At 33.8% G+C, this 24,739-nt stretch overlaps 2 protein-coding genes across 4 annotated transcripts; one reads left to right on the top strand and one right to left on the bottom strand.

Moving 5' to 3' along the window:
* Positions 1–1,741: 1,741 nt before the first annotated feature.
* Positions 1,742–11,816, bottom strand: LOC123537519 (uncharacterized). 3 transcript variants are annotated; one of them, XM_045321277.2, is made up of 7 exons: positions 10,895–11,428; positions 8,771–8,860; positions 6,489–6,603; positions 6,132–6,208; positions 4,851–5,996; positions 4,312–4,536; positions 1,742–3,940 (listed from the first exon to the last, which is right to left on the bottom strand). In XM_045321277.2, the coding sequence occupies exons 5-7, from the start codon at positions 5,089–5,091 to the stop codon at positions 3,726–3,728; spliced, it is 681 nt and encodes a 226-aa protein (XP_045177212.2). In that variant the 5' UTR covers positions 5,092–5,996; positions 6,132–6,208; positions 6,489–6,603; positions 8,771–8,860; positions 10,895–11,428; the 3' UTR covers positions 1,742–3,725. The 3 variants fall into 3 exon arrangements, with proteins under 3 accessions (XP_045177212.2, XP_053389411.1, XP_053389410.1); XM_053533436.1 differs by lacking the exons at positions 1,742–3,940; positions 4,312–4,536 and adding an exon at positions 9,156–9,253 and having other exon boundaries at positions 5,097–5,996; positions 10,895–11,816; XM_053533435.1 differs by lacking the exons at positions 1,742–3,940; positions 4,312–4,536; positions 10,895–11,428 and adding an exon at positions 9,156–10,867 and having other exon boundaries at positions 5,097–5,996.
* Positions 11,817–12,012: 196 nt separating this feature from the next.
* On the top strand, positions 12,013–24,158 carry LOC128545913 (paramyosin, long form-like). Its single transcript, XM_053533430.1, has 7 exons — positions 12,013–12,291; positions 12,749–12,879; positions 13,389–13,470; positions 14,451–14,524; positions 16,646–18,689; positions 19,447–19,665; positions 20,284–24,158. Exons 2-7 carry the CDS (start codon positions 12,832–12,834, stop codon positions 20,535–20,537), a joined length of 2,721 nt encoding a protein of 906 aa, XP_053389405.1. The 5' UTR covers positions 12,013–12,291; positions 12,749–12,831; the 3' UTR covers positions 20,538–24,158.
* Positions 24,159–24,739: the final 581 nt, after the last annotated feature.

The raw sequence follows: 24,739 nt of genomic DNA, 5'->3' as shown, positions 1-24,739 counted from the left end.
ACACTAACAAGGTTTTATGACTATTCCGCCGAATTTATTATCCTTACACTCAGAGTTAAAAATTTAAAAACTGTTTTACATGTTGTTGTAAAATCTGCTTACCTTTATCAAATGATTTTAGTTCCTACTTTCGTTTTCGTTTTAGAACACTTGAAATAACAATATCGGGTTTCCGCTAAATGCTATAGATAAACTTCCTCGTTTTTGTCCTTATTAAAGGATGTATTTAGTTTCGGACTCGTGACTGTGTGCAGTTAGATACAAAGTCCATCTTTTCGCGAGACAGCAGTTTTTTTTTCATATGAAAATGGGTTACAGCATAGCCCGATTTCTCTGAAGTGTACTATTGAAAAAACTGCACAATACATCAAGTGAAGAAGTACACATTCATTCTACAGAGGGGTGCGTCATTAATCAATGAATTTTAAATCTGAAAATAGAAAAAAAGAACTTCTATAAATTACATATCACCTACATATTCCACGCCTTTTACAAATGAAGACCACTTGTTCTTTAATCCATCTTTTGTGACTGACGACAGTTACAGTTAGGGGAAAATCAAATTTAGTATGAAGTCTATTATCTAGGTAGATAAATGCAAATTATCCCGAACTGCCATCATATTACCAATACATGGTCGGTCATTTCCTAGATTACATAAATGAGTAGATTTTGAAAGTGAGTCAAACACTGATATAATTATATAGATAGCAAAGAGTTTCGGCTATAATATGAAGCAAATGTTCATTGCTTGGAAAACTGTCCTATTAAATTAATGCTCTTAGCTTTTATTCGTTAAAAACGTAGCAGGTTTTTGTATTGTGATTCAATATAATACAGTGATCAGCCCAGGTCACATTTTGACCCATATACTAATATTTACACACTTTTTAATAACATTTATGCACAGTTCGTTTTCGTAAACATCATGTTTGTAAGCATTAAAGATTGCGTTTAGTAACCTTAACTCAGGGTTCCATATTTTAATGTGTCTTGTATAAGAAAAACGCGAGCTCAAGCTAAAACAAAACATAATCAAAAAGTAGAAAGGTCATTTTGCAAGTAGAGAAAATTTGGTTTGAAAACGTGTATACACGTATGACCTAGTAATCGAACTGTAGTGTTGCATATTGTAAAAATTTTATCAATATATTATACTACACATGAATGGTTTAGAAAAAGGCAAATTTAATTGCATCATGTACATAATATTTGTATATTGTATCTGTTATTTTACTCAACATTGACCACTGATTTGAAAACATATCATCTTATTTTTGGAATACCATAAACCAAATGTACCAGAAATGTAAAACAGATAAGTTCACGGACAAATGTGGTCGGTAACAAAAAGGACGAGGGTTGATAGTATCTAAAAGGTGAGGTAAAAAGATTCCAGTACACGCTGTTATACATGTAGCCAGCCAAGTAACATCAATAAAATCTATCCTTTTTTTATGTTTTGATAGGGTCATATGGCGACTTTCCAGCTTTTGGTGGTGGAATTTTTTTTTTATCACGGGTTGAAACCTAGGTAGAACCATCGACCTTCCATAAGCCGACTGGATGGCTTCCTTACATGAAGAATTCTACAACCCAAGCGAGACTCGAACCAACATCAATGAGAGGCAAGTGATTTGAAGTCAGCAACTGCTCGGCCCCTTATAAAATCCAACAGAAGATCCTTTGTAAGCATAGAACGCAACCAAGCAATATAATAGCAGACTCGCTTCAATCTAAGTAACAACAACAACGACATTTTATTCAGCATTAAACACCTGAAAGGTGTATATATAGCCAATAATGTACATGCATATACAATTGTGAATTTGAAATCTGATGCATTAGCATCATTAAATATATGAGAAAAATTGTCAGAGAAGTATAAATCATACTATCCGTCCTTTAAATTCTTAAATTATTTGCAAAGAATATAAATTTTGCTAAATTATTTACAGTACTTTTATCATGTTTATTATCTTCGGACATAAGGTTTTCAACGGCCAATGACAACATATCGTTCAGTGTTTTAATAAATCCATTTACTCAGAGCATCAGAGCAATTGGTTTTAAGCATAGCCTTTATCAGCTGGCTGCACTTAGTTCTGGTCAGTGGGTGTCACGTGCCGAAGTCAAAGTCAGAAGAGGATTGTACACCACTGGAAGCTCCTACCCCTCGTCCCGGTTGAGTGATGGTCACCGCTGCTTGATGAGTATGGCTTCTTTCACCCGCCGTTTTAGATGTATGTCCTTTTACGTTAAGACTTTTTTTTATGTGTTTTGGGGGTCAATGTGGTGTCCAGTTTGTTCATAGTCTTCATGTAGTGCAGAGTTAGATCGATATACATACGCTTTCATTCTTGTTTCTAAACATCTTCAAGTTTCACCAACATAGTCATACTTGCATTGTTCACATTTCACATAAAAACATCCCCACATTTCTTCATCTTGCCTGTTTTATCTTTCACATGTGTGACATGCGAGCGAATGGAATTGAATGGCCGATGGTACATATTCACACCTTGCTTTTTAAATCCTGTGTTAGGCTTCTGAAGTTCTCGAATGTAAAATGTAAGAGATGCCGAGTTTTTCCGCCCAATGGAACAGGGTTCTCACAACAGATCCCATGTTCTAGATGGTGGTTGGAGTCAAAATTGATGTACTACCGTGGCTTTTGTGGGACCGTCATCATTGACATGAACACAAATGTCAAGAAATGGAATCTTGCCATCATCCTTGCTTTCTGACGTAAACTTGATATGCTCATCAATGGGGTTCAGGTGGTTGGAAAACTCTGTGGTAATAGTGGAGTATCTGAACCATACGGAAGGAGGGTTCCTTGCAGTGTGCAACGCCTCTTTCTCAAAATGCTCCATGTAGAGGTTTGCTGCAATGAGAGAGACCGGGGACCCCATTGCCATCTCTTGTTTATGTTGGTAATATTGTACTTTATAGATAAAATATGTACTGTACTCCTGGTGGCACGTGACGATTCAAATTTACGTGACACCCACTGACCAGAACTCAGTGCAGTCAGCTGATGAAAACTATGCGATACAGCCGAAATATCCAGGTAAAAAACAAAACAAAAAAACAATTGCACTGAGTAAATGGATTTATTGGAAGTATGGACATCCCATAGCAAGAGATCAACCTTCACTGTTGTATCATTCAGTTGCTTTTATTAGAAAACAATTCAATATCTTTTTTTCTATCATATCCAATAAAATATCTGAATAAGTGCCAGTAAATGAAAAGTCTTACAGTGTATCTAAAAACTACAAGCGCGGGATTAACACTGGAAATATATTGCACTAATGCAATCGTCTTTTAGGAGGTGTCTCTTTCCTGGGTCTTACAGATGAATTGGGAACAATATCTTATTATTCAGACGTGACAAGAGCTATAACTTATAGAGATGGAACGCTACTCCGAGCCTATAACATTTTACGCGCGATGCTTTGGGAATAATACTCTATTTTTTTTCCGATCCACCATATTTACATTATTAATTCGTAAATATCTTTCGGTATCGTGCTGTGAGAGTACAGCTTGTAGTACCAGTATGTTAAGTGAATGATAACTCAAATTCAAAACATTGCACATAGAAAAATAACGAATAATAACTACCCAATATATATTTTTAAGAAATCTCCTGCAAATTATGTTTATTTGTATATAATAGACAATATACTATCATTCATTGTTTTCTTAGACTAGTCATATTATGTCGCTTGTCTCCTGATGAACGTTATAAGACTGGAAATGGTGTTGATATTCATGTCGCAAGAGTAGATACCCATGTCAGACTTGAAGGCCATGTCGAATATTCCACCAGCACCACGCAACTCTTTTGCCATCAGTATTCGTTCACTTGCTTGATTAGGCAAGGCGTGCTCGTCTTTGTGATGGAATATCGTAAGTGCCATATTAGGAGCCACTAAAATGAAAGGTCAAGTGTCAATAAATCAACTTGTACTATTAGAATAGATTATAAGTTACCTTCTATTAGCAAATTACGAGAACAAAACTAACAATTAAAAGCCAGAAATATACCTAAATGTCATGTACATTTTTGTACTACTACATTTGTATATCATGTAACGACAAGCTGTAATTCAGTCTTAGCCTGTTCATAAAAGTTTATCAGTTGCAAGTGATATAGCATTTGTACTAAATAGATAGCATGTACTAGGTGTTTCGATAACACGAACTATGTCAGCATTCTAAAATTAGTAACTGCATTCATTTGAATATGACATTTTAGTATAGTTATTCAGTAATGTAAGAGCCTAATCTATTGAAACGTACATGCCAGTCCTTGGGTTGCGTTGATTACGTCAGTTCCAAGGCGTGAAATCGTCACACATATCAACAATAGAGGTATGTCGGGCAATACATCTGAGGGACGTGATACCTTGAAGAAGCTTAGTTCTAGCTTGTCATCAACTGACTTCATTTCGGTTTTCAGCGAATCAATGAGTTCCTTTTCTATTTCTGATGTCCATCCCATGCTTCGTTGACCGTAGAGCTGAACTGAAAATCAAATCATTCTTGTCAAAATACGTTTTACATAAATCAGTGAAATTGAGTGCAAAGGAAGCAATATATTACGTTAATGCACATACATACATACATACGAGACAAAACCTATCTATTTTTGTGCAGATAACAAGGACATAATCACTGCAATTTCAAGAAACAAGAATATGATTATATTTTAGAGCAAATTGAATTGTTTAGATGAAAAGAACGTTTTCAAGTGTACGTATCAAGTTAGAGACAATATAACGTCTACCAGATCAAAACAATATTTGTGACATGAAATTTACGAGAGATAATTCAGTAACCTTGAATTGTCTTTTTACTCATAATTTGAATAAGTTCATTATTCTTCGCTTCATATTGGTTTGCAAGCATAATGTTTTCTGACTTCTTTTCATCGCATTCTTTCTTTATGATCTCCATTTCCTCACTCAACGCTAGCAATTCGGATGTCTTCTTTTTAATTTCTGGTCTCAGTCTTTGTATTTCTACATTTTGTTCATTTACTTTATCCCGTAGCCTTTCTTTATCTTTCTCTGTATTCATCAAGCATGCTGACAACTCGTTGTTTCATATGCAACTTAATGTTTTCTTCTGTAATTGTCGTTTTCTCTGACTCATACTTTGTAATTATATTTTCTTTATTTCTGACTTGTTGTTCAAAGTTTGATAACTTCCTTCTTAATTCAGTAATGTCTTTGTCTTTTTCAATCAGTTTGCTATCGTAGGTTTTATGCTGTAATTCTGTTTCTTTTGCAGTTTTCTCTATCCTATATTTTAATTCTGTGATACTTTCTTCTTTTTGTTTAATGGCTGCAACCAATGAGCTGTTTTCTTCGGTCATTTCTGTTATTTTTTGGTCTTTCAATGTCAGCATTGCTTGAGACGAACTATCTAATGCCTCCTTTTCCTGTCTTACTTGGTTAAGCTTGAATGCCAAGCTGTCATTTTCTTTTTCAATTTCACTGCATTTTGAACGAAATGTAGATACTTTATCTTGCAAACAGTTTTTATTTTTCTCCAGTTCTTTAATAACAGTCTCGTGTTTTACTAATTGCTTACTTTGAGAATCGCTTTTAACTTTAAATTCATTTTTTTTGTTTCTGTGAACCGGCAACCTTTGCCCTCAGTTTTGTGAGTTCATTTTGCACATGCTCAATCCTTTTTCTCGAATTATTCTCTTCCTCTGTTAATCTCGATTTTAAGTTTTGAATCTTGTTTTCAAGAATTGCATTTCTTTCTGTCAAAGTTTTATTTTCATTTTGAATAGTTTCAATATAATGGTCTTCAGCACAATGCCACTCATTAGTGTCGTTTATATATGCGTCTAGTTTTAGAGTATTGAATCCTCCTGAGTCGGCTTTGAAGATTTCTTCTGCATTGAATATGACGAAATGCAAAAAAGTGATTAGCGAATTGACAACATCCTGTTTTTCAGTACAAACAATCCTCTGAAAATATAATAGAGCATATCTAAAATATAGATATAGCAAAGACTTGACATACACAACGTTATAATAGAAGTATTTTAGAGCAAAAGTTAACTGGTGATTACGAAAAGTAGTGTCTTTTTATTATTTACCTACCTCCATCTTGATCAATAGTCGTGCAGCGACCGCCTTGCGTTCCCAGATATTCTTGTTTGTCAGGACCGCTTTGTCATCTGTAAATGAAAAATAATTGGTTTTCCTCAAAACAAATGCGCTACCGCAATTTGAAGAAAGCGCTATTGCAAAGGAAATTATACTAATGTCTTATTAATTTTGACATGCTATCTAATTAATCTATTCAACTGGGCATTTTTAAAACGATTAACGTAGATAACCAGTGTTCCCACTACATTCGTTTTGGCCAGGAAATATCTTTCACTGGCTAGATCAAAGTCAATTTCATATCATAAAATACGTTTGTTTATCATTAATATGACGACATTGGAATTTTACCTGTATCTCCGTCACTTATGTTCAGGTACCTAAGTAGCATTTCTGCTGTTGCGTGCATCGCATCGAGAGACATTAAAAGCTTGACCATGGTTTCGTCTAGTTTATATATATTATCCTGCAATGAAATAACTACGGTGGTATGTTTAGGACATGCATCTATTTTATTTTTAAGATTAAAATTTCTCGATCGCTTGACATCTTATCTCAAGCGGTCGACATCTTATCTCGTGCTCACGACATCTTACCTCGAGAGCATCATATCTTTTCTAGACCGAACGATATCTTAACTCGAACACTCGACATCGTACATCATGCGCTAGGCATATTATCTCGAGCGCTCGACATATTGCCTCATCTCGTTCGCACGACATCTAATCTCGTGCGCACGACATCTTATTTCGAGCGCTCGACATATTATCTCGATCTCTCGACATCTTAACTCTTGCGCACGACATATTATGAATCTCGAGTGCTTGACATCTTATCTCGTAAGCGCAAAATCTTATATAGCGCGCACTACATTTTGTCTCGAACACTCGACATCTTTTTCCGTGCCCATGACATCTTATATCGAGCGTACGACATCTTATCTCAAGCGTGCGACATCTTATCTCGAGCGCTCGATATCATATCTTATCTCGAGCGCTCGACATCTTTTCTCGTGCGCACGACACCTTAGCTCGTGGGCACTACATCTTATCTATATATGGAACCTAGTTGTGTCATCAATAAACACATACGGACAAGTAGATAATTAGGCCCCCTATGATAAGATGTTATTTAAATTTCCAACAAGTACAAGTTTATCATATCGTTTGAAAAAGCAGTGTACATTTTTGACCATCCTTTCTTTTAACTTGATTTAAACAAACATAATTAATGATGTTTACTGTACGTTAGAATAGGAACAAATCGTTGTTCGGCTAAAAATATCAAATCGCACAGTGTCAGAAAAGTTATGAAATAGCATGCATGCATGAAAGGGAAACTGGGATATTCTTTGATATATGGGTGAAGCCTACATACTAAATCTTTATTTTGTCAGGGACTTAATGATTTATTCATTTGAGTCATCGCTGACATTTTGCTGCGTGTGCTTTAAATTACAAACCCGTGAAACGCTTATAAGTCATTCTCGCAAACCAGATGTCTACCATGACGGTACCCCGTCAAACTTCTGATGAATGAGACTGCTTATAAGTATAAACGAAACAAAAGCAAAAGACGATGGCAGTCACATGTTTTTACTGATTATCTGAATTCACGCAATTGGCCTTAATATAAATTATATAGATTAGATGTGCGCTCCAGATAAGATGTCATGCACTCGAAATAAGATGGCGAGCATACAAGATAAAATGTCGTGCGCTCGAGATAAGCTGTCGTGCGCTGGAGATACAATGTTGTGCGCTCAAGATGTCGCACGCACGAGATAAGATATCGAGCGCTCGAGATAAAAGATCATGCGCATGATTTAATCTTGAAACAATATGTCCTTAACATACCACCGTAATTAACAGACGGTCTAACAAATAAATGTTTCAAATTAAGAATTTTCTCACAGGTTAAAATTATATAATTACCAGTACTAGTAGGTAAGTAAACACTATGTTTCAGCTCAATTCGCTTGCTTTTTATATGGTAAAATCACAGCATATTAACATTTCTAGAAAACTAAATTTTATAAAAATGGCCTATTAAAATAATGTAAAAATTGCCTTTTTAAAGATTATGAATAAAGTCCCTTTAAATGTAGTTAAAAAACAAAAGACATTGTTTCAGTTTGACGTTTAACAGAATAGAATAGAACTGAACAGATTTTTTATTACAAAACATACATTTTGCAACAACATGTGAATAGATATACAGATAAGTATATAGAAAGGCGGATGCGGAGATAGAGATGTTGATCTAACATTTTTAAATAAGTAAAATGAATATCTACGTAAGGTCAAATTTTGAAGTAAAAAAACTTTTACATTGGGTTTTTCCAATATTTGATATGAACCGGTAAACTACTTTTAGGTCCAATATTACAGACAAACTTATTACAGATAAACGGAAACAGAACTTTGATTGAAACAGATCGGAAGAAACTTAACATAAATTTGTTGTTTATACTTTGGATTCGGGAGTCGCTCTTCCTCTTTATATTTTAACAACAATGTTGATGTTACATTTTAGACACAATAATGCATGCGATGCCAATTATAATATTAAAAAAATAAAAATAAAAAGAATAATATACCACCTGAATTTTAGCTATGTGACCTGAGCCATACCTTACACTCTTTTTGAAGCTTCAACTGATTCTCAACTTCATCTGTCTTTTGACGTGACCAAAGGCTTCCCATACTGAATGTCATGAAATTCTAAAAGTATATGAAAACGAAAGTGCACGACGTGACACTTCTGTTTCTTTTGACTTTAAATTTTTCTAATGACATAAAAAATGTTTCGAGTATGTGCAAATGAGCTTCATAATTTTATGTGAATTAAGTGTTGTTTTAATTTTTTTAATTTTTTTTTTGTTTTATTGCATGCCAAAAGGCGGATTAAAATGCTTAAAACGACCAAAGAAGCAAATAACTAAAACGAGGCAATAGGTAGAATGGAAAACATGTATTAATTAAATGGCATTAAGTTGTATTATAATTATGTTCTTACCGTAAATTCTTTTTTCAATGGATTTGAACTTTTCTACTTTCTCTTTTCTTTGGTAAATAGCAAGACTCTTTTTCAATGAATTCGCAGTTTCCTACTTTCTGTTTCGTTTGGTAATCCAAAATTTGAAAATAGCAATATATATATACGTATATATATCAATTTTACTGTTTACATGACCCACATTTTGCATTGATAACATTAATCGACAGACCGTTACATAGCTTACAGTTTAAATTACAGTTCATTTTACAGCCTAGTCGTGTCACTTGATTATTTTTTAACGTTTTTTTTTTTTAAAGTTGATTTATTTTCTAATATGTTCTACATCCTTAAACATGCTGTTCTTAATATTGCATACATTTGTTCCCAAATCCTTCAGCATGTTAGAAATAAATAAATAAAAAGAAATATGTAATAAAAATAATCGTTATCAACAAACTTGTTATTCTTATGGATACGTTTACATGACGTTAAGGCCTTATTCGTTTGGACACTCTAAACAGTGTATATGTTCTGTAATAGTTTATTCTGGTACCCTGCCTTTTTGAGATTATTCTTTCTTTCTTTCTTTTTCTTAAATATTCATCATGTCCGCTTGAACACTAAATAAATGTTCTCTTTTCTTCATTGATTTAGAGTATGGCTGTGGAATTTTCTCAATAGTGAAATGGATTTCCGCCCCAGCAGGTGAGGGTATGGGGAGCCTCTCACAGATTTAAAAAAAAAATCAAATCGTCATTTCGTGCGATTTGGAGTGTATTTGATAGCTTACTGATGAGTAGATATGCGACTCATTTTATCGCTTTTTTACTGTGAATAGTTGGTTGTACATATAATATCTTTGTACCATTTATTAGAAAATTAATGAAAACTTAAATAGGCATTTTTTATACATTTCATTCCACTATAATTGTGAAAAGGTATATAGCTACACATTATCATTTTTGCATTAAAGTAATGCTCCCCTGATCTTTCTAAACATAATATTCTATGATACAAATAATAATTAAAATAGCATGTAGCATGTACATGTACATAGGTGAGAATACTTGGCGAGTTCACATTAGGCCATCGGTGCGTATACATGTGGAGCCCGTAGATTTCCCGTATCTCCCTTTTGCAGGAGGCGGCGGTGCGATTTTCCTACGGATTCACGGGCTCAGCAGCCTTTACGAATTTTTTTAGTGAAAAGTTATACAAATTTGAAAAAATCGCAAGCCCGTAGCCCGTAGACACGTCACATGTAGCATATCAACATCCCTGCACGGGCACCTATAGAAGGCCGCGCGCTGGCCGTGCAGCCAACGCACGATTTTCCGTGGACATAGTGCCCAAAAGAAATCGTACGGAGATTGTAGACTCGTGGGACTTTCGCACGACCCTCGCATAGCTGCTGCAAGGTTGCAGCTTGCTGCCCGTGCGGTATCCTTAAAATCGCACGGATATTAAGCAATCATTGCGTGACAGCCCTACAGAGGCCGCTCCATTGCCGTGCGGCGGTCTTGATATGGACAAAACATATTTTTGGTGGTTATATATATTGGCCGTCTCAAACATGTTTTCATTGTAGGTCTGCATACCTGCGGTTATAGTTGAGGCAGGTCAGGTGAAGAGAGCATGCAATGATTACAAACCTGGCCGTCCTTGATGAGCAGCAGGTGGGACGGGTCACCCTGGGATACTACGACACCCTGATACAGGAGTTGATGCGGGAATCGCATGAGGACTTCAAAGCTTACCTCAAAATTGAGCCACACATGTTTCAGAAGATGTTGGACGGACTGACCTCCAGAATTTCTAAGCTATCTCCTCCGCGCAATTTCTGTATGCAGGAAGCAGTACGGGCGTCGTACGCTTTAAAAAACGCATGACCAAATGAATTTTCTGTTGTTTTTCTAAACAGTTATAGCGTGAAACTGTATTTGTCTTACAATGTATTAATAATTGAAAAATATATTGACAGAAAAAATGCACAGGTGTAAAATTTAATTTCATACGCAGTTTCTTGTAAAAAAATACAGAATTACCTATGTTAGATTAATTCCTCATAAGGCTAGATCTATTACTCGTACAAAGTCCATAATAAAAACAAACACTTTTACAGTAATGCATTAATCATATCAGCACCTAATGATTTTCGCACCAGCACTTTCTGTAAATAAGACTACCTTGGATGAAGGTTGGCAAGCCGATCAATCTAAATCTATGATGGCTTTGATAGATACATCCATCGCCAGATTCAGCAATGAAACGTTAGGTAAAATTTGTAAAAAGCTATCGAGGCTCAATCCATTGATCTTTTCAGATATAAACGGTCATCAACAGACTTTATATAGTAGTCGCAACTTGACCGCGATGGTTGACCTTAGGCTGATTATTCATATCGATTATTTCATTATAGAAATCAAGGGTGCTTAGGGTAGCCTTGTATATTTATATGGAATTAGTTTGAATACAGTGCAGTATCAATGTAATATATACTTACATTTGATCAGTTAAAACTTTCCAACACACTAATTTGTATTTACACAAATTTATATTTCCATTTTTCTCGGGCAGCTCGTGTTTTACGAACACTCCTTTTCAATAATAGGTTGTGCCTCATTATGTATTATAATGCAAAGGTCAACCATCGGGGTCAAGTTGCGTCCACTATACAAAGGTTACAGCGTCATTAATAGTAACTACATGCAAGTTTGTGAGCGTAACGAGCCGAAAAAATAAAAAAATGGACATTCAAGGGTATTTTGAAGTAATGAAACATGTAAGCTTTGCAGAAAAAGGGGTGTACGATCGCACCCGTCGCATCTCCCTCCCGGTTACGCCCTTGTTGAACCTAGCGAATTTAAACATTCATTGTTTACCTGTGCACAACCAAAGTTTGATTGAAAAGCGGAAGTAAATCACTGGTCTATTAAATAAGATGTAGCAGGGAATCCATTTTAACGAAAAATTAAACGTTCGATTGGTTTTCTTTTAATCCCTTCATTTATTTATTGTTTTGTAAAATTATATTGATGCTCATTTATAGCTTACTTTTACACAACTGCGATTATTTCTTATACATAAAAAACAAAACAAAATGATTACCTGTTTAAATCGAAAGCAAAAGTAGGAAAGTCCCGAACGTTTCTGCGTAAGTAAACTTAGTACGTAAATTGTGATATTTTTAATAATAAATGATATTTTAAGTTACCATAGTTATATTCAATATTTTTACTAGATTAATTGTTCGTTCAATTAGCTGGTTGAACCATTAAAATTTCTGTTAATATGTAATTTTACGACAAATAAATAAAAGAAATCTGTGATAGTGTTATAATTCCCAAATTACTGTTTAGATTATATGTTGTATGTTTATATCTGCATTTTAATTTGATTAAATCTTTATATGTAATTTACATTTTTAGAAAATGATTATAAAGAGACTGAATGATTCGAGCCAGGGACATAGATTTCGAAAGTAGTACATTTCAAACCAAAAGTAGTCACTTGAAATTATGTCTTTAAACATCTGCATTTAATCTCGTAGGCTATGTTAACGTGATAATGTACTTTCCCTAAGATTTAGTTGTAAACTGCTTCATTTTCAGTTATTTAAACAGTAGAAAAAGTTCATTGAAGAGACATTTGTGTTCCAGTTAAAATTATTTCGTTTTGGATCAGCAAGAGCAAGATGTGCTCCGTGTTTCGCAAAACCAAGTATAAGTTTCGAGAGGGTGTGGTGGGTATTACTTTTATTACTAGTCTTTTCTCTGTACTAATTAACAGCTTAAAAAGTTAACATGATAGTCCTATTGTATCCATATCGGCAATGTTATGTATTTATATATCGGTAATGTTATGCATTTATAGGTTCCAAAAGTGCAGCACTACTTTAAATGTGAGCTTTTATTTCGTCATTCTATGTTGTTATTGAGTTCTATTTGTTCCATCATGAGATATTATCAATGTGCTATTATTTCAACATCATATGTTATTAATACGCTGTTTTTCATCATCATGCATATTGTGTTTGAGCTTTTTTATCATCGTGTATAATTATTAAAAGGCTGTTATTTCATCATCATATAATATTATGATCGAGGTTGTTTCATAATACTTATTCAATGAGACCACGAAATGATAACACTTGTTAGCTGTGCTGCTCATGTCTATACATAAAAATTACACAAGTAGAACACATATAAATAAGTATTTAAAATACATGTATATGTAAATGTATAATTCTAGGATGATGTAGACGTCTCTGTTACTGAGTTTGCAAGATCATTGGACAGTTTACTGGCAGCTGTAGGAATGTTAATATGTTACGGTATGAAAAAAGTTTTTTTCTGCTAAAGTTAGTCCCATCTTAGAGGTTAACATCTACTTTGAATTGATCTGAAGAACTACAAGTAGCTGTCAGGTAAAGCGTGCCTGTTTGTAAACTCATCAAAATCAAAATTTCATCTTAATACAAATTAACAGATTTTTTTTCAACGCCTCTGAATCATACACTAAATAAAGTAAACCTTTCTATGTGGGATCACGACAGAATGAGTGTCGATCGGCTCTGATCACGTTATAAGGTGGACTAGCAATAAGCTTCTTAAGTTTAAATGAATTGTGAAGCACGTATATTTATATTTCAAATAATATGTTAACGTGATAGGTGGGAGAGACTTTAGTTAAACTAAATACTTAAACAGTATCAAAATCTGACTTATTTATTTATGTTTTAGCTACATTTTCCAAGTTTATCACTTTGAAAAAAAAATGTAACTTTATAATTATGTTCCATATCTGTTATCAAAGAGTTTGCATTTAGAATTTCAAACATGAAAAATTCGAGCATCGATATTGATATTTTGTGTGTTTGCGCTGCTGTGGCTTACTGTGTAGGGAGACTGTGTTTTGAACGTGACTTTCCATGCTGAAATCCATCCTTGCTTTTGTTCCCCCTTCCCCTAACACCTAACTCTTTTGTCTACCCCTTAATCCTTTTTTTTTGTATTTTGCATATAATTGTCCGATTTAAAAGCAACCCTTCAACTTTATTTTTTTTCCGCTACAGTTTCTTTTTGTTTAGGGCCTACGTTGCGATGTATGGCTCTAAAGCTGTGTTTGAGTGCTCTGTGCTTCCAGGAATTCTACTCTTACCTTTTATCTTTTATTGCATGAATGCTATTTTGTGTATATAGAAACTATCCATTGTCATGCCTTATACCGACTATAAGAAGAATAATGTAATAGCTTCTTTAAAGGCGGAAATCTATTAAATTTCAGTTTTACTAATATCGTTATTTTCTTCAGATGGAAGTAGTGAGTCAGCAAATACTTCGGGAAAATTCCAGCAACTTCAACGCCAATGCCGCAGAAGGCAAGAAGTACGTTTCTTTTGTTTTTACAGTTTTATAAGACTATAATAGAAAACACGTAAATTTAATACGAGAATTTGTTTAAAGACTGAGTGTAATATCATTCCAAGTCTCACGCTCTGAATAAGTTTAAATACTAGAATGGTCGAAAATCGATTCAAGATAGTAAAAAGTTACGTCACATTCATTGATGAAAATATCAAGTGTGCAGAGTTCAACCAATAAGAAAGGACATCGGACATTATGCTAGGGATTTTGCCCAAATTTCAATGCTATCTCATGACTTTAATAGTTGATAATTTTATATAATTGCTTCAAATACTCATAAATAAGTTACATTCATATCAAAATATCACAAAAAATAATTTCATTTCGTATCCGTTTTCTTGAAATTCGAACAGTTTGTGCCTAAGGGTAATATTTTTTTGAAAACTGTGTATTTTTAGTAAAATAAACCCATGCACTTCAGATATATTTATATGCTAATGTTTTAAATTAATAAATAAACGTTTACAATGCAGATAATCCATTTAAATAACATTTACGAAATAACTGAAAAGCGAAAACTTAAAATTTTAGCACACATCTCAGTTCCTTTCACCTGAGCGCCGATTGATAAATACATGTAATGCAACGATTACAGCCTATTGTCTATTTTCTTAGCATCGATTGTTATACGTTATTGACCCATGCATGTACAAAACTGACCGGGTTTTATAGGAGGAGTTATATATTGAATACATGCAGCGGTTTTTCAGATTCCTAAATTATCTGTAGGCCCAGGTCTGCTGTGCTTAAATAATAGTGGCTACGCCACAGAGTCATGCACCTTTTAGCCTATAATGTTTTATGCCTAGCAAACATTTAAAATTAATGTGCTTTCTGTATCTCCAGTATAAAAAAAGGATAAAACAACAATTTAATACATGAAGTAATTAAATACCGACTGATCCAATATATCAATGGAACAGAACTTTACTAGCCCGTACCAACATTTATGTAGATATTCCTGGTGTGTCAGTGTTAGTTCTTTGGAGGTCGTTACTAGTATTTCAGGCGGCTTCGGAATAAGTTTCAAACGTGTGGGCGAATTGGTGTTAATTTTGGGGGTGTCAATGTTAGTTCTGGGGGCGTCAGTGTTTGTTCTCGGGGCATCAGGGTCGGAATTGATGTCTAGCGTAGTTCTGTTAGAATTGAGGATGCTGGATCCAGCGGTTCTTTGGTTAGAATTAAAGCAAAGGTTGTTCTTAAAAATGCATTCTAGGTGTGCCATAATTGTGTCTGCAAAGGGTAAAATGGCATTTGCACCGTAGTGGCACTATTCCCATAGAAGTTTGTCTATATCTCTTTGTCATGTTCAGGTTGAAGACACATGCATATAGTCGTATATGTCTAAGCCACTTGTTTGGTTCATGACTTGCGACAGGTGCAATTGTCTCAATCCTGATGACACTCAATCGACGGACTTCGATTGTCAAGACTTATCAGGGTCAGTCTGCTTTCAAACTTGACTTTCTATGTCCACATCTTATTTATTATAGTGTTTTGTATCCTTGAAATATTTACAAATAACGAATAAAGTTGTAGATATGTAAGGTTTAAGAAACACATGCAATAAGTGTCAAAATATTTTAATATGTAAAATTAATTTGCTGTCACCCTGTGAGTAGCTTTTTTAATTTTTAACACTTTCCCACCTGTGACCAAGCACCATTTTTGCAGCATACTTATATAGTAATGATTTACAAAGGCATGTAAAATATTTTGTTGCGTCACTGGGGGTAAATAGAAATGAGAATGAGAATGTCTACAAAGTCATCTTTTTTGTTGATAAACTTGTAAAATTTAGTCGACTATATCAAGAAATGATCTTTAAATATCTGTATTATGTTATTTCAGAAGTCTAGCCTTAGGTCAGGCTTTACTTAATTGGATAGGCAATCTGAATAGGAAAATGTCCGAGGTCCTTTCGTTTGTATTATAAGTTACCTAAACATGATATATATCATCGTAAGTTTGGTTAAATATATTCAAAAATTTAAATTTCAAACTATATATATATAAAAAAGAAAAACATATATATATATATATATGAGGAAACTGTTATTTGAACAACGCACCACTTTTCAGGAATTAATTGCGATTAGACGGCCTGCTTTTGAAGACATTCAAAAACTACTTCATAAATTACCCGCAAAAAAGAAGAAAGGAAAATATATGTCTATTGAAGAAAATGAAAATAATCTTAGACTGGACATATATATGAAAGAACCAAAGCCACATCTTCAGGCCATGCATTCTATCGAGGATGGAGACGGGGGAAATCTGCGAAACAAAAATAGAGAGCATGAATTAAGAGAACAAAATGACTTCCTCAATAATAAGTTAAAGTCACTCAAAACTGAAATTCAAACTAAAATCACTGAAAACAAGGACTTGCAAGTAAACCATGACTATCTGAAAAATGAGTGCCAATCGCTGAAGAACGAGTTACAAATTGTGCGGGACACACATGGCAGAGCAGAAATCAGTGCACAGCAGCAACAAAGCCGTGAAAATGTAATTTCAAAAGAAAGAAATCAAATCGAAAGTCTTGAAAAGGATAATGAAAAGCTAAAAAGAGAAAACGAGGACATACGAAAGGAAATGCATAGATTAAGTGCTGAAATTCTTAAGTTAACAGAAGATGCAGGAAATGTACATTTGAAGGAAGAAGAAATTGAACGACTCGAAGGAGCAAAACAAGAATTGGAGAAAGAAATCAAAGAAATACGACAAGAAATTAAAAAGAAAAACACTGAAATAGGAAACCTTAAAGAAGATTTGGGAAGAATGGGAAATGATAAACATTTAGAGCAGGAACTTTTATGTATGCGAGAAGCTAATGCAACATTAAACAAACAAGAAAACGAGTCAGATGCGAATATTCAGCAACTCCGAAAAGAAATGTTGTCACTGAAAATTGCCATTCAAACCAAGACCACGGAAAACAAAGACCTACTTGTAAAAGCTGACTGTCTGGAAAATGAGGTACACTCATTGACAAACGAAGTAAAACGCATCGAACAGAAGGAGGAAAACAGTAAAAATGAAATTTCAAAAGACGGTAAACAAATTGAAAGACCGGAAAAGGAAATAAAAAAGTTTAAAAAAGACAACGAGGACACACAAAAGGTTAGGAGTCGAATACATAATGAATGCCTAAGACTAAAAGAAGATACAGAAACTTATCAGTCTAATGCACATTTTAGGGAAGAAGAAAATGAACGGCTATTAAGAAAGATAAAAGCATTTGAAAAAGAAATCGAAGAAAAAAGTATTGTGGATGAAATTAACAATAATGAAATTAGAAAGCTAAAAGATGATTTGGAGGACCGCCTTACAACTATACACGAAGGGAAAGAAGTATTGAAACAACTTGAAGGGGAAAGAGATGCGCTTAGAAGAGATAATGAAAAAATACGACAACTGTTAAGTGAACAGAAAATTGAATTTGTAAAGCAAAAAGAAGAGTTAGAAAATCGACTCGCCAATGTGCATTTGGATAATAAAAAAATAATTGATGAGATAATAAAACATCATGAAAAGATGCAAAATGATGTATTAGAGACAAACACTAAACTGAAAAAAAATATTCACGATTTAGAGAAACTTCTTTCAAAGACCAAAGATGAAAATAGCGAACTTAATTTACAAATTATAGAACTGGTACAACAGGGAAAGAAATGTGAAACAGAACAGATCTCTCAAAAGAAAGCTGACGAAAATAAAATTAAGCGAATTGAAAGTCTCGAGCAACGATTGCAAGAAGCGAGTCATGAGATTAAACTAATGAACGAGAAAAGTCTTCAAACAAAAGAATCAAACAGAATTGAAATTAAGAAGTTGCTAAAAGAGATAAAGGACATACAGAACGACAACAGCTTGCTTGATAATGAGCTTAAAGCAACGCTACAGAAGAATATAGACCTAAACACAACACTGAAAACGCAAGAGGAAAGCAATCATGCCACAAAGAGAGAGCTTACGCATGATATAGAGACGTTACGAGAAAAACAATCGGAAACAGAGGAAGCCATGGCATCACTCAGACTCGAGAAGCGAGAACTTGAACAGATGTATGACACAGTAAAGCAAGAGCTTGATCTATTGAAAAGCGCAAAAACAATGCGTAGTATGTATAATTATTTATGTTTGCATTTTCCTTTCGATTCTTCACCGAACATGTATTCCTGCATATATTAATAGGAATCTTGATAGATAGATAGATAGATAGATATGTTTGCCTTTTCCTTTCGATTCTTCACCGAACATGTATTCATGCATATATAATTAGGAATCTTGATAGATAGATACCTTTTCCTTTCGATTCTTCACCGAACATGTATTCATGCATATATTAATAGGAATCTTGATAGATAGATAGATAGATAGATAGATATGTTTGCCTTTTCCTTTCGATTCTTCACCGAACATGTATTCATGCATATATAAATAGGAATCTTGATAGATAGATACCTTTTCCTTTCGATTCTTCACCGAACATGTATTCATGCATATATTAATAGGAATCTTGATAGATAGATAGATAGATAGATAGATTATTCAAGTTCATTGCATTTTTAAATACATGAGGATAATACAGTATCTTCTACCACGATCCTGTTATATAATTTTATATAACCAGTTCTGTTGAAGAAATGTTACACGTTACCTTTAATCAGGTGCTTACATAAATATATATCATTTGGACACCTAGTTTCATGCTTCGTGTCGCCTATATAATTTATACATTAGTACCATGTTGTATTTTGCACATTAACAGATATTTCAAAATAGTTTGAAACACCTGCGAGGGAGAATATATCAAATATTTACATGAGATGTCATTACATATTACATTACCATTTTTACGTGTTTTTTTTTTACAGTTCAGCTGTACCATCATAGCAGGAGCTCATTGGTGTCAAAGGTAGAAACAGAGCTTAAAGCTTTACTAAAGAAACTGATGGACGATGAATCGTTTGAATTAACCTTCGTTGAATGTGGAGGTGATGTTGAGGTTGATCCAAATGAACCACTTCTTATTTTATGTATCAGTGCTTCTAGACTTGGAACAGATGCAACGAATGCTGTACAATCTTTGAGGCGTAAGTTGAAGCGTTTTTATTTTCTTAATCGTTACTCTACCGTAGGGGTACAGTGTTCAAAGAATACTGGATGAACATCAGCCGTTCGATTTTATTTATTTTTGTAAATTAATCAAATTACATTATAATATTTTTTTCTTTACGCAGCGTATTAATACAGTCATTTGATGTTTATGAAGAATTCACCACCCAAAACTTTAATTGATCTACAGTAACTGCAACAATAAAACGTTTTTGATATTAAAAAGAAACAAAAATATTCAAACAATAATTACAGAAAGCGACAGAGGATACAGCTGAACAGCGAAAAATGAATGTACTGAATACGAATTGCGTCCCCTGTCTAAACAAAGCATCTTTGGCCAGTCTTCAATAATTTAACTTAATGTGGTTATTTAATATATATTTGTGTTTTTTTTTCTTTTTCAAAATATTTGTAATTGTTTATGATTTTCATGAAAGGATAAATTGTGTTTTAGATTCTGAAATGATCTTTAAAGTTACGTAACAAATGGTTACTTGTTAAAAGGTGTTTTCAAAGTTAGTTATATATTTATATTTAATACTTGTAACTTGCAATACATGTACCATACATTAACAATTACATATTCATTTCAGTGACTTCAAAGATGGCTCTCCTTGTGTTTCATCACAAGGATGGACATGCACTGCCCAATCAAGACAGTGAACATGTACTGACAGGACAAGAGTTTAGGCGTTTAGGTGGCATATATGATCTTGGATTTCTGTCTAGCAAAGGAATTTACTCGTGTGAAATGAATGACCAAAACATAAAAAGGATTGTACACTTTTTAAATAAAGAAGGTACAAGATACCTCACAGACGTTTCAAATCACAGTCAGTCTACATAGTTTTTAAACTAGTGTCCTTGCCGTCAAGTGCTGATATTCTACCTGTATCTTAATCATTTGTCATTTAAACAGAAATATGAATTATTCGATATATTTCTCGTATACGGGGCATTTATGATTCAATTTGGCATTGTTATGTGTCTCACGATATATATCGTATACGGAGCATCTATCACTTAACTAGGCATTACTGTGTTAATGTATTATAGTTTTCGCGAATATTTCTAGGGTTACAGTAAATTACTCCTCTTCACGATATTTCATATACGGAACATTTATCACTAAACTAGACCTTGCTGTGTTTAGTAGAAGTTATTCGTCTTCGCAATATTTCATATATGGAACATTTATCAATTAACTAGGCCTTGCTATGTTTAGTAGAAGTTACTCATCTTCACGATATTTCATATACGGAACATTTATCACTTAACTAGCAATTGTTATGTTTAAATGAAGTTACTGGTACTCGCTTAAATGACTTTCAAATTGTTGCAATGTATAAATGATCTTATTTACTTGTACATTTCTCACTGCAATTTAAGACAAAGACACAAGAGTGGAATAATAATTGTATCACCTCTTAATTAAAGATAAAAAATCATTTTAATGTATTGACATAAAAATCGGGCATGGGCGACATAACTTAATATAGTTACGCAATTCAGTGTTATCTTGGAAACAACTTTAAATGAATGCCGTATACACTACACTACAAGAACTCCAAACTACATGGTAAATGTTTGAAACAGTTAACGTTAGAGTTACTGCTAGTTAATTGGTATCTTTGTTAAAATAGATATTGCCAATACTAGCGTTCTGAATTCGATTTTCAAAGACGCGTCGTCAGGCCACTGTAGAAATATAATCGGAACATGAGCACACTACGGAAAGTTGAAAAACAAACAGCTTGACAGCCTGTAATTTGTATCTACGATAAGTCTCTTAAAATTCTGATATAAGAATGGTAAAAAAACATTTATGTAAATATTTGTAATCTTATAATGTTATATTTAGTCATAGAAAAGACCGAAATAAAAATTATAAACATACAGAGACCACTATAAATTATTCCATATTGTCAACATGCAAATTGTACGCGATTGGTAATAAAAAATATTATAAAGCTTGACTTTAAACACGCAAGTGGACCTCAGCAAAATTTTCCATTTATTTGTGCGATTAATTTCTGAAATGGAATAAATCTGACATGAAATATAAAAATTTTTAGTCGCACGCTAAATGGTTTCTTTCTATTTTTCTATATTTAATACCGGTGTAAGTACGTTGTGTCCTATCTATTTAAGCTATCATGTAGGGATAATACATATTCTTTTGTTACCCGAGGGATTCTGAAGATGAAATAACACGAAAAGACATGCGTTAACGCTATTCTAACATGAAATGCGTAAAAGACTAATAAACGATCAAATTATCCATCAACGTCATAAAATTGCCATAAATGCGTTGTTTAGATTTCACTTTGACGTCATTTCCTTTCGAATTATCCTTGTTGGGGCCGTAATGCGATTACGCTTTGTCACGGAACGCGCATATACATAACGGTGTTTTAACAGGACTTGAGCGCGAAAATCTCTCTGTTAACACACGTTTTCTCTCCTGTTAAAACTGCCCGAAAAGAGACAAGAACAGCAATTTTATGTTAGAATAACATGACGACGTCGACAGAGTGTGATATATACGTGTGAAAAACAACATGTTTATTATAAGCCAAGATATATATAACAAGATATGGACGATGATATAATATAAAGAACGATTATATAAATTATTTCTCCCTCTTTAGATTATATACCACGCTAATGTTCGATATATTTTTACTAGTAGTTGTCTGTATTGTGCTTTCCTCTGCTAATAAATCTAGTTATTCGATTTATACTTTTCAAGTGCCATGCACATAGTATAGTGTTGCCCATGCTGTGAATTATTTCAAAAGAGACCGTTTGACAACTTTGCAGAGTCAGCCTGCATCTATTTTTTGTCTTGGTCGGTAGAAATAATTTAGGTCATATGACTGACTGGCCGTTACAGTCCTTTACAATAAAAAACTCTGCCATAAAATTTTCTCATTGACAAATATCACCTTCTAAAGAAAATTTACGAACTCACTCACTTATCTCTGACTCTAATTTAGCCTAGAGAGAAAAGGGTTTTTATAGAAATTATATATCAGTGTCAATACGAAGAAAGAAATAAACTTTATTACAAAATATTTGATCAAGTCTAGTTTTAAGGATTTGCTTTTGAAGAAAGACATTTCCAAGGCAATACTTATTTAGGCACAGATAGGTAATGAATACTCTCTTACACGAACATTTTCTATATTCTAAATTGTGTCTTCCTATCTCTTTTAGTGAATAAGGAACTGTTACAATATTTTGATCAAGTGCGTAACTTTTTATGCGAGAAGCTATTAAATAGCGTTTCGCATGCCATTAACGCCATAAGACAAAGCTTAATATAATTTTCCTTACTGGCATCCAAGCCTATCCGGTGATGATTGCCGTTAACATATTTTTGTCTCAAATGCATTGCATTAAACACATTTAAACCTATATTAAAATGATCTTATATGACTACCTGTGTAAGACAGGGTTTCCCTTGTCCACCATGTGACGTAATTATATCGTTATAGTTTGATTATACTCAGTGGATGACTTGTAAGAGTAGGTAACTAGAATCACGGATTGGGACTAGGTTAACCCAAACCCGAGCGGCAGCTTCGTACGGAAAACCAAGCGCTAGCAAGAGTTTATCAACGCTGTCCTGAGGGTTGGGAAAACACATGCCTTACTCAGACAGTCATGTTAGATCATTTTCTTGCTGTATTGTTGTAAATATAAAATCGCTGATATACTAAGACGGCATTATATGACGTCAATATGAGCACGTGTAGCTTTTCCTAGAGAAAAGATAAATGTGATCTCCTACCCTGATAACCTTATCTTTCCTCGAGAGAAGTGCAAGGGAAAGAGCATGATTCTGTGTGTAATAACCTCGTTACACTTTCGTTATTTTAATATTCTTTCACTGGTTTTAGGTGCAGATGGGAATATCTGGCCCGAGGGTAATTGTTTAGGCGGCAACGAGGCTTTGCCGAGAGCCGGATGTTTTTTTCTTCACCTTCAGCTAATTATCGAATCTTTTTCTTGCATACCATATTAAAAACATGATCGTATAAATCAAATCAAACGAATGACTTTCTTTTTAGCATTATTTTCTTATAGTAGCGTACTTAAAACAAAGCGCGGAAAATCAACGTCCGTAAATAGAAAGTTATATAACAACAATGTTTAGTTTCGGTTTTGTTTGATCACTTGCAGCCTAGCGTTTTTTTTATTTCATTTGTTGTTATATTTTATATAAAATAACGTATTCTGAATTGAGAAATATGCTAGTTTTTGCGATATAACTTTTTACCATTTCTCCTAGTTGGAATTTATTTTTGCCCTGTTCTTCTATTTTATACTCAAATTTGCAAGCAAATAACACATACACACTGTTAACTATACAAACGTTCAACTCTGATAGCTATGAATGGGTAATGTTTAGACCCTGCATATGCATTGTTTGAGAAAAGTACACACAAAAATATTGAATATGTGTTTTTGTTGTTGTTGTTTTCACAATTTCTGCAGCAAAACGCAATGAAATGTTCATTTTCTACCAAATATCTGACCAAAATAGCCCAAATATACATATATCCGGACAAATTTTAATTTTGTTGTTCTTTTAGGTATACAGTAGTAAATAAATTTGCCGTATGTTCTATATAAAATAAGCAATCTTCTGAGAGCTGTAACACATAGCCAGACCCGTTTAAAGAAAGATTACTAGCTTTATTTTCTGAAATGACCTATAAACCACAAAAGAACACCAAGGAAGATAGGGGTCATATATCTTCTAACAGAGATTTTTTGTCTGACATTTCAACACTATGGAATATCTTCCAAACTGAGAGCTAAAATGTTGGTATGAACACATGTGTAATTAGATGTATTTACGTGTCTGTAAAAGCAAAAGATCTCCTTGAAAACGATACTAAATTGTCAGTTATAGGTCCACAACGAAATAAAAACAGGACCTGGCTTACACAAAACATTAAAATCCATTGCTAAGGGGCATGAAAGGTGTGTACATTTTATGACCTCTCATGAAAAGACTTGGTCAAACCGAGTCTTATA

The sequence above is a fragment of the Mercenaria mercenaria genome, unplaced genomic scaffold (genome assembly GCF_021730395.1).
Source record: "Mercenaria mercenaria strain notata unplaced genomic scaffold, MADL_Memer_1 contig_2778, whole genome shotgun sequence".
Classification (NCBI taxonomy): domain Eukaryota; kingdom Metazoa; phylum Mollusca; class Bivalvia; order Venerida; family Veneridae; genus Mercenaria; species Mercenaria mercenaria.
The sequence above is the reverse complement of the archived record's forward strand: the minus strand, read 5'-3'. Positions and strand labels throughout refer to the sequence as shown.